The sequence below is a fragment of the Mustela nivalis genome (genome assembly GCF_964662115.1).
Source record: "Mustela nivalis genome assembly, chromosome: 9".
NCBI lineage: Eukaryota > Metazoa > Chordata > Mammalia > Carnivora > Mustelidae > Mustela > Mustela nivalis.
In genome coordinates, this window is record NC_139028.1 from 66,978,651 (window position 1) to 66,989,653 (window position 11,003).

The following is an 11,003-nucleotide window of genomic DNA, read 5'->3' on the forward strand; positions in this document are numbered from 1 at the left end:
CACACGTTCAAAAGCAACAGAAGTATTGACACTAAAATCAAACTCATGAGAAAGCAAGTAGGTATTACTCAGAAGCAGTGAGGATGAGATGAGTGCCAAAAGCTCACCAAATTCCATAATATTGGCTAAATGCAGCCTCTCTGACTTCAAAGTGTATCTTAGTCCAGAACAAATATCTTAGGCTTTTAGTTAACTCTCTCTTGCCTGCCCCTGGCCATATGAGCTGATCATCTTTTCCATGATACCAAAGGTTCTTGGTGAATATGCTACATTTTCTTATAGGTCATTTCTACATATATCAGTTCTGTGTTTATATGTCTTCCTCCCTAACTAAACCACACAATTCTTTAATTAGGGACTATATTTTGTTTACCTTTATTTCTCTAGTACTCACTATAAGACATGGTATATATCAGGCACTTAATGAATTTTGTTGAATTGACAATATTAGATGATTCCTTAGTTATTATAGATATTTATTACGATACACACTTATCACTGGAATTTAAGTAGATATATCCAAGCATGTTATACAGGAATGGATACCCACCAAATGAAAGTAGTAGACACTTCCAGACAGACTGAAACATGCATAAGCAAACAGGGACACTTCCTTACACATATTATTCATAAATATAGACCACTGACACAGAGAAACACAATGTAGATTTTACATCTACTCTCATAAACACAGATTTTGCCAACCTCCTTTCTCCTCTTACCTCCCTCATCTCCCAGATGCAATAGTTTGAGTTACCTAACCCCCCACCAAGTCTTCAGCAGATATGCAGGATCCCATTTAAGGTATGATTGATGGACTAAATATTTTATTTGTTTTCATCTGTTGAGAACATGAAGGAGGGAAAATTTTCCCCTCACTTGGACCACAAGCTGTGTTTGTATAGATATATCTGATTAAGTTCCACACTGTGTGATTTTTGGATACAATATTTAACCTACCTAGATAATCTACTTACATCTCAGTCTCTTCATTTGACAATCAGGAATTATCATAAAAATTACATGACGACCAATTAAATTAAAGTGTGAAGTTCTCAGGGCATCAAGGAACAACAGTAAAATCTTAATATACAATTGATTTTCTTCTATCATTGGTAGACCCTGGACTCAAGTGAGCATCCAGGTTCCACATCTAAGCTCTTTGAGCCACTTTAGAGAAATACCTGTATCTCCCCTCCACTTACAGTTATAAAGCTGAATCTTAATCTTAAGTGTAGTACCTGTGCTTCTTTTCCTATTACAATTCATTTTGCTAATTTTGTTCCCTGGCCCCATATGTCAACAATACTTTTGGATCCAGCTGTTCAGTAGTGATAACATTTGAAAATATGCTAGGAGGCTTGAGTGAGCTATCAGAAGAGGCAGGGCCAGTGAACCCAACAAGGGCATCAGTGAGAAGTCAGATAAAGGGAGTGGTTGGGGAAGATGTCTCCTGAGGGAACACTCACAAGATACACAGAGAATAAAGAAAGGAGAATGATAGATCTAACATAGAGATGCCAAGGCACTTGTGATTTCTATAGGTGGATGAGAAGAGAGATGGAAAGACACCTACTTACACTTTAGATGTGGTAGAGTTCTGCCTGAGGGAACTGTCTTAGGAATGGACATGAGAAAGGATGGTCAAAATGGAACATAATTGGAGACTAATAGTAACCAATAGAAAATTATTAGGAAACACGAGGAAAACAAATTCCAATAATGGAATATCCATATAAGAAATACTACTCAACAGTTAAGGAAAAACGAACTGTTCGTAAACTCAACTTAGATGAATCTCAAAGGCATTATGCTAAGTGAAAGAAACTAATCTCAAAAAGTTACACACACTCTGATACTGTTACACAACATTTTCGAGAAGATAAAACAATAGTGATAGAAAACAGATTAATTTTTTGTATGGTTTACGGACGAGATGTATAATTCTATAAGGTAGGGTGAGGAAGTTACTTTTGGGGTATTAAGAGCTCTACATCTTGAACAACTCAATTTTTCAGTCTACTAATTAAGACTTAATTAAGACTAATTAAGACAGAGAAAGAGAAAACCAGGTCTAACAATACCTTTGTTTTTCAAATGGAGAAAGATTGAGGTGAGACCTGGAGAGAGTCACAAGGCTACAGAGTGTTTCCAGAGATTTCTCCCCCCTAAACCCACACCTACACACACATACACACCCATGCATGCAGCCTCATGTTTATGCCCACAAACCACCTATAAAGGAAGGAGAAGAGGATAAGACTTAGAAAAAGAAGACTTTTAGAGTTTTAGTAAAATATTAAAAAATACTGGGGTAAAATATTTTTATTTTTCAGATTTCAGACAAAAGGGAAATGGCAAAGAAAGAAAAATTGCATACCTTCATTATCATGTTTAAATTATAAAGGGTCTAAGACTATCACCTTTTATTCATAAATCAGAATTCGTAAGTAATTGCCAAATACTATGACCCTAAACAGGATGTTTGAAAGCTATGTGTTGCTTAGATTTGTTTGTCCCTTCTCAGAAACTGCTGTGTGGACATGAATATGCAACAAGTAAATTCATGGAGAGCTCTTAGAATAATACCTGAAACAAGAAGTTTGCTGTGACTCTAAGACATTGAAGTCTGTCGTAGATTAAATAAATTAGCTCTAGACATACCTCACAAATAAAATTGTTTATCTTTTCCTAAAGAACTGCATTAACAGCTTTGGAAATTTAGAGAATGACTTGCAGTCATTCGTAAGGAGGTCATAAGCTGATGGGACACATAACTGCTGCCCTTGCTGAATTCTGAATGCCACCCAATAGTCTTTCAATAAATGCCCTTTACTAGCTTAAGAAAGCCAGAATCAATTTCACTAACTTGTAACTTCTGTTGCTTATAAAGATTTCCAAATAATAGGGGCGCCTGGGTGGCTCAGTGGGTTAAGGCCTCTGCCTTCCTCTCGGGTCATGATCCCAGGGTCCTGGGATAGAGCCCCATATAGAGAGAGAGCCTGCTTTCTCCTGTTTCTCTGCCTGCCTCTCTGCCTGCTTGTGATCTCTATCTGTCAAATAAATAAATAAAATCTTTAAAGAAAGAAAAAAATTTCTAAATGATACAGTAAGTCTTATCAACAGTATTTTTCACTAGAAAATGAATCTCCAGATATAATGCATTTTGGAAAGGATGATGAAAAGTGTAAGACCGGAAGCAATTATTATATGTTTTTTTCTAGTGAAAACGGCAGGTGAGGTTTTTCCATGTTGAAGTTACTGGAATATTCTTAAAGTGCTTACTCCCTCCATATGACATCAGTATAGAAAGTTTCTCAGGTGAGGCAGACTGAATTTAGATGGGCTGATTGTTCCCTGGGCTCTGTACATAAGCTTTTGAATAAGAAAAATAAGGGGTTGGGAAGGGGTCCAACTAAAAGAACCAGCTTAGGAAAAAACAGCAGCCTTTTCAAAATATAGAAATATTTAGGTCACATAGCTGTAACTAGTCTAGTTCCACATAGTAGCATAGAGCTAACAGTAGATGGGTAAGATTATTATTATTACCTGTAACATGAGCAAAAGACAATTAACCATCTCTAAATAAAAATGAACAGCATAAAATCTTATAAGATTTTGAAAAAAATAGAGGGAAGAAACTATTCCATCAGTACATACCATTACTTTTGCTGGGTTTTCTGACTTGATTAGCATAAAATTTTCATCAAGTGAAAAAGCCCTGAGTTCTTTTATGTTGAGATGCAAGCAAAGGGAGGTGGAGACAAGAGATATCTAAATCTATACTGAATTTTTACAAAAGAAAAATATCAGGAGGTAAAGTAGAAAGCCAGAAAGAGGAAAATTAGTATGTTAGTGTTCAGCAGCTATGGGAAGAGAACAAGGCATGCTAGGGGATCTGGCTTCAACTGGCTAATAGGAAATTGATGGGTTGCTAATTTGCCTTTGATCTTTATCAGTTTCCATTTAATAATAAAATCCACTGATATACTGAGAGAAAGTGAAGCTTCAGGTATAAGCTTTCTAGAACTCTATACATGTGCTAAATTTCCTCAGTGAAATTTATTTACTTTTAGAGCAACATCATTTCCAGTACAGTTAGATTCAAACATAGAGATGGGAAAAGGAGAAATAGATCATTCTGATTTCCTTTTTATAACACAGAAAATGTACTTCCACGTGCACATCTTCCTTCAGATTAACTGTCTTTGATCCAGGCTATGTTTCTTCATTTATCTGACATTTTCTGAAGTAGTACTTCTCTCTTCACATAGAAGATCTGGAATGCCCCATCTCACCTTTTTCCTATATCCCTTTTCCCCAAGATCACCAGGATTTTCTCTTAAATATATATCATATGTGTATAATATATATATTCTAATAAAACATTCTATCTATGCAATTCCAATATTCATTCTAATACATATATTGGAATATACACGCAGTATATATATATTTACATATATATATATAGAGAGAGAATATATATAGAATATTATATATTATATATACTCTAATAACACATTCTATACATATTCTATTCTAATATATATTCTAATACACATGTAATACTAGAATATATATCTGCTCACATCAACTTATAGTTTTACGTAATAATTAAAATGTCACTAACTCTGAAAAGACACTGAGTATAAAACCAGGCATCTCTTCCAATAACGGGAAATGAAAAACTCCCAGAGAGCTTAAGATTGCGAAATAAAAGCTCAAGCCCTACTATGCGCAGAAAATAGGCGAAGGATGCTTCTCTGAATTTGCTTGGTCTTGATACTATATATAATAGGGTTCATGAATGGAGGAAACAGAAAGTAGACATAGCTCATAGTAATGCGGACCACACGTGGTGCATGTTTCCCAAACCTGTGAATGAAAGTCAGGCCAATCACAGTAATATAAAATACCAGAACACAGCTAATATGGGAGACACAGGTGTTAAGGGCCTTAGCTCGCTCTTCTCCGGAGGTGATGCCCATAACCATCTTCAGGATTAAAATATAAGAGAAGAGGATAATCAGAGCATCTAGGAAGAAAGTCAAAGCAACAAGAATCACAGGGTACACACGATTAAATGTTATATCAGCACAGGCGAGTTTCATGACATCTTGGTGGAGGCAAAAGGCATGGGAAAGAACATGGGAACGGCAGTATGGGAACCAGTAGAGTGGCATGATTGGGGGCACAAGGGATAAAAATCCTCTCATTAGTACCCCCAATCCTGCCTTCATCACCCAGGAATTGGTAAGAATGGAGTTATACCTCAGAGGTGTGCAGATGGCAATGAATCGATCATAGGCCATGGCAAGCAAGACACCTGATTCCACAATGGAAAGGGAATGAATGAAGTAGGCCTGCAGGAAGCAGGCTCCGTGGCTTATCTCCCGGTGGTTCATCCATAAGACACCCATTACGGTAGGCATCGTGGTCAATGTCACCATCAGATCTGTGCCTGCCAGCATGGCAAGGAAATAGTACATGGGTTCATGGAGGCTGTAGTCATCCTTGATGAGGCAGAGGAGAGTACCATTGCCAAGAAGCACAGAGACGTAGACTGCAAAGAAGGGGATGGAGATCCAGTGATGAGCAGCCTCCAGACCAGGGAAGCCAGTCAGCAAAAAGGGAGCAGTGCTAATATTGGGCCACATAGTATGTTCGCAGGTGGAGAGCAAGTTTATGGAAGCTATGAACCCAGAAATCCAGTGTTTTCTCTTTGCACGACCTCCCTATGGGAACATATTACAGCAGTCCCAGTCATCTTTGTACTCAGGATAATTAATTGGTATATACATGGTTTTACAACTTTTTTTTTTCCAGAAGAGCAGTGGAGATTTCTAGGCTATAATAATGATGTAGAATCGTGGTCTTTTCCCACATTATATATAATATCAGGTTCATGGTTAAAATTTTCTCAATTTTTTTTTTCAAAAAAAAGATAAAAATATACATATAGATAATTATATTACTTAGTTACACTGTCTTTTAGTTTGGTTATAAATTCATTGATATAATTGATACATTTAAATTTGATTTAATTTTGTATTTGCAAGCATGATAGAGACAATTTTTGTTGTTATCAGAAAATTTTGTTCAGTTTTTAAATTAAATGTTAGCATTTTATGGAATCCTTAAGAAAGTCAAAAAGCCTGGATTAAGATAAATGGATAATAGCAGACAATGTCACATTTAGTCTAAACCCATTCACAGATTCTTGAGGCCCATCCATGGGTCTCCCACTAAAAACTTCAAACCTGCTGTGATACATCTATCCAAAGGAGGTCTGTGCTATTATGTTGTTCATATCAGGTGGGATATGTCCCCTATGCAGCCCTCTGGAAAATCTTTCTATCTTCTCTTGCCTGCATCTATCATATTTCTATTCCTGGAATTCACCCACTACACAGTTGTATTGCTGGAATGGTTACTTTCTTTCTGTCTTCTTAGAGGACTTATCCCAAACTCTTTCTTCTCAAAAAAGTTTGGAAGAGACCAAGTTGAAGAGTTTGTGTTTGTAGAAATCACCTCCCCAGAGTTTCACCTTCCCACCCACTTGGGAGATTCTTTGATTCTCCTTCCCTTTCTTCTTTTTCTGTAAATGTCTGGGTCATTAAACCACTTTGGGGAAAAGCCATTCGTGTGTTTCCCTAAGGGTGAGTTAGGAAATCTGGAAAGTCAAATACCACCCTAATGGGCATGTCAGGACATAATTAGGTGACCCCAAGATCCTCAACATCAGCACTACTATAATCTATCTCAAAGGTTACTCCTAGAATTTGTGAATTCCAATCACATTTTTGTCTTTTTTGTCACTATGGAGCAATCAGTTCTGATTCACAGGAACCTCAATGGATCTGTGAACAGCCAGGTGAATGAAAGTTGTCTTATATTGTATCTTAAAATTACTTCATTTATCATTGTCTATTTTGTGACAGGATCAGGGTGACAGACATGTTCATTTCATTAATGAAACTCAAAAATCTAGTGGGAACCAGAAAGTATATTTGCCATGAATTTATAAAACTCTGTTACTAGTATATGAATGTCAGTGTGCTAGGAGAGCACATAGAATACATTTCTGGGATCTGAGCAAGGTTCCTAGAAGTGCTGTTTAAGCTGAGAACTGAATAATAGAAGCACAGGAATATAATATTTTTTTCTAAGATAGGGCACTAATTCCATGCAGAGAAATAAACAAAAAAAACAAACCAATCAAAGAAAAACATGTGCACTAGTCATGGGACAAGAAAACAAAATGATGAATTTAAGCCAAAATTTTTTTATTATAAATTTATACTAAAAATTATAGCATCTCTAGAACAACTTATGAAAGAAAGCTTAACATAAAATGAATCTTTGGTAGCAGATTTTGATCACATAGGGTGTTGCAATTCATGTAATGAATTTTGACTTTACTCAAATGACAAGAGTATGAAATAAATGATAGGCCGTGCTTACAATCAGGTAATCCTTGTTTAAAGGTCACTTGCTACAGTATGAGGAGCACACTAGAAGAAAGATAGAACAAGAAGAATCAATACACAGCAATCCAGATGATAAACTGTGTTGGTGTGGATGTGATAGGGTGTTATCAGTAGGGTTTGATAGAAGTGGACACACTCCAGTGAAAAATCACTGGGTGGAAACTTTAATCTATCCCTTTTTCTCCCTGGGTAAGAATGCAAAGACCCATGTATTCTATGAGCTGCTTCTATTAGTGTCAAATGCTTCAGGTTTTTTGTATTGTCTTGTACCCCTACCCTTTCGTCATATGCTCATACAGGACTAGCTTTTACTGTGATCATTAATAATCAGGAAAAAAGATACACATATTAAAATTATTTTTTAAATGACTAACTAATGAATATATTACTTTCTTCTCTTAAAAGCTTAGTGCTACAGCATAAAATATTTCCTTTAGTAATTTTAAGGGGTCAAACTTCATTACTGAGACATTTACTCATCTTCAAATTAACAGAGTGTTTTTCAAACATGGATTTTATGCATAATCAGTGATCATTTTGGGGTTAATGACGTTCATGTTCTTAAAATAATCCAGATTATTTTTTTATTTGTTTCTTCCCAAACTTTTCTTTTGTAAGTTTTTCTAAAATCTATCAATTTTAGATCTTATATATATCTTATATATATCCAATATTTATCTTCATTTTAATAATGTTAGTTACTAATATCTGTCTCTGAAACTGGCACAGTTATCTTTCTGATTTTCTTATGCCCCTTTTGCTATACTAAAATCCACATCATACCTCAACATATAAATTGTAAGTATCACAGAAATTGTATCACTCTCTTGGTTGGAACTAATTCAGTAGCTTCTTGTGACACTCTGGGTAGACACTCAAAACACTTGCTTTGGCCAACAGGATGCTATTGATTTAACTCTCTTCACGTGAGCCACATTCCCAGAAGTTTCCATGAACCATTCAAACTATAGCCTTCTCACATACTACTTTCTGCTTAAAACATTTTTACCTCTATCTCAACAATTAACTACTCATCTGCCCTCTGGTCTCAGCTAAAGACACGCTCTTCAGAGAATCTTCCCCTTAGCTCAGTGTTGAGGTGATCCGTCTTGGAACCCACATCCTCAACACAGTTTGTCGTTCACATGTTGTAGCTAATCACAGAGATAATTTTAAATGTAGGTTTCTTTGATTTTTGACACCCCCCTCAGTGGGTTGGGTTTAATTAAGACAATATTTTGTATTGATTTCTTTGCCCTTAAACATTTTTGTTTAGCATCATTCCTGTCTCATGCCTTAAAATATCAACCAAATAGCTGATTACTGTTACTATTTTGAAAATAGAATCAATGAGTACTCGTTTAAATTTCTTAATTTTCTCCAAATATTAACCTTTTATAAAATAGAATGTCCAAACAGAAGTTATGCAAAAAACAAGAAAATATGAAAAATAAACCTGGAATCAAGGAAGTCTTTATCATGTGACCCCCAAATATCAATAAAGAAAATAAAAATGAAGTTACTTATATATAAAATTTTAAATTCTATCTATAAAAAGACAAATGGAAACTGGGATATATTTGCAAAATAAATGGCTCATGAGGATTCATTTATAATGAGTTCCCACAAAGAAATTAGGAAATGATGAACTCCCTGATAGGAAAATGACAAGAGACATGATCAGAAAGGTCCAAAGTAAGCCATGCAAATGGCTACAACAAATTGTCAATGTGTTTTAGCATAAAAATTAACTTGAATATACAAAAAACACAACATCAGAGCTGTACTTTTCCAAGAAAATAAAAACATTTCTATCCTTTATTTAGAATTTGAAGAGAAGAACACAGGAAAACAAGGAAACAAATCAACTCATAAATTATAACTCATAAGCTTCATAAATGGCATTGTATCATTTGAAGAAATGGAGATTGCCACCATAGGTTTTAAGACTTGGTGGAATTGGCATTCCATGGTTCTCTGTTCAGAGAAACCTCAGATCCCTACCATCTGCATTTAACTTCCAAATCGATCTTTGGATAGAAGGCGGAGAATGCCATATTGAATTTGCTTGGTCTTGATGCTATAGATGATTGGATTCATTAAAGGAGGGAAGAGGAAGTAGACATAGCTCATTATAATGTGGACCACTGGTGGCACATTCTTCCCAAACCTGTGGATGAATGACAGACCAATCACAGTGACATAAAAGATGAGGACACAGCCGATGTGGGAGATACAAGTATTGAGGGCCTTGGTCCTTTCTTCACCAGAGGCTATGCTCATGACAGTCTTAAGAATTAGGATATAGGAGAAAAGAATGATAAGAGAATCTAAGAAGATTGTTAAACAAACCAAAATTACCGGGTAAAGTCTATTGAAAGTTATGTCAGCACAGGCCAGTTTCATGACTTCTTGATGAAGACAGAAAGCATGGAAGAGAATATGAGAGTGGCAATATGGAAATGAAAAGAGACGCAAGATTACAGGGATGATGGACATAAACCCCCTCATAAAAGCTCCCATTCCTAACATTACCACCCGAATATTGGTAAGAATGGAAGTGTATCTCAAGGGATTGTGGATGGCAATAAAACGGTCATAGGCCATGGCAAGCAAGACACCTGATTCCACAATGGAAAGGGAATGAATGAAGTAGGCCTGCAGGAAGCAGGCTCCGTGGCTTATCTCCCGGTGGTTCATCCATAAGACACCCATTACGGTAGGCATCGTGGTCAATGTCACCATCAGATCTGTGCCTGCCAGCATGGCAAGGAAATAGTACATGGGTTCATGGAGGCTGTGGTCATCCTTGATGAGGCAGAGGAGAGTACCATTGCCAAGAAGCACAGAGACGTAGACTGCAAAGAAGGGGATGGAGATCCAGTGATGAGCAGCCTCCAGACCAGGGAAGCCAGTCAGCAAAAAGGGGGCAGTGGTAGTATTGGGCCACATTGTGTGTCCACAGGTGAAGAGCAGCTTTATAAAAACCTTTAATCCAGGAATTCGGATTCTTTGGTGATATTATACATTAATATAAGATGTATATACCTTAAGAAGGTATAAGATATAGTATACCTTAAGAAGCCTTAATTGTAATCTTCATACTTGGAGATAATTAATTCACAAGTATTTCCCTACAGAAGAATAGAGAATTTGCAGGTTATACTTGAGATAAGGAAGGTTAGTCTCCCCCTAAGTAGAAAAAAATATTAGGTTAATGGTTAAAATTTTCTCAAATTAAATGAAACATTTTCATTAATATTTCTTATAACATCAGGTCCTATTATTGTGTTTATGCTTAAAAATTTTCCAATAACAGTATATAACAATAACAAATAAGTACAAATAATAACAAATAAGTAAATAAGTACAAGTAGTTAATGATCTTACTTAGCTGCTTTCTTGCTATTCGCACTCATGATAAATACATAGTTTTCAGTCAGGAAAAGTTGCCTTTGTTCCTGAAATTGAATGTTGGTGCTTTATGGAACACAGGCCACCACCATCACT

The 11,003-nt window shown here is 36.0% G+C and overlaps 2 protein-coding genes across 2 annotated transcripts; both read right to left on the reverse strand.

The window, feature by feature from the left end:
- Nucleotides 1-4,724: 4,724 nt before the first annotated feature.
- LOC309840206 (olfactory receptor 51B2-like) lies at nucleotides 4,725-5,660 on the reverse strand (the record flags this gene model as incomplete). The annotated part of the gene is made up of 1 exon (XM_082682280.1): nucleotides 4,725-5,660. The coding sequence occupies one exon, from the start codon at nucleotides 5,658-5,660 to the stop codon at nucleotides 4,725-4,727; it is 936 nt and encodes a 311-aa protein (XP_082538406.1).
- A 3,806-nt stretch (nucleotides 5,661-9,466) lies between these two features.
- LOC309840199 (olfactory receptor 51B2) lies at nucleotides 9,467-10,445 on the reverse strand (the record flags this gene model as incomplete). The annotated part of the gene is made up of 1 exon (XM_082682272.1): nucleotides 9,467-10,445. The coding sequence occupies one exon, from the start codon at nucleotides 10,443-10,445 to the stop codon at nucleotides 9,507-9,509; it is 939 nt and encodes a 312-aa protein (XP_082538398.1). The 3' UTR covers nucleotides 9,467-9,506.
- Between the last annotated feature and the right edge of the window lie 558 nt (nucleotides 10,446-11,003).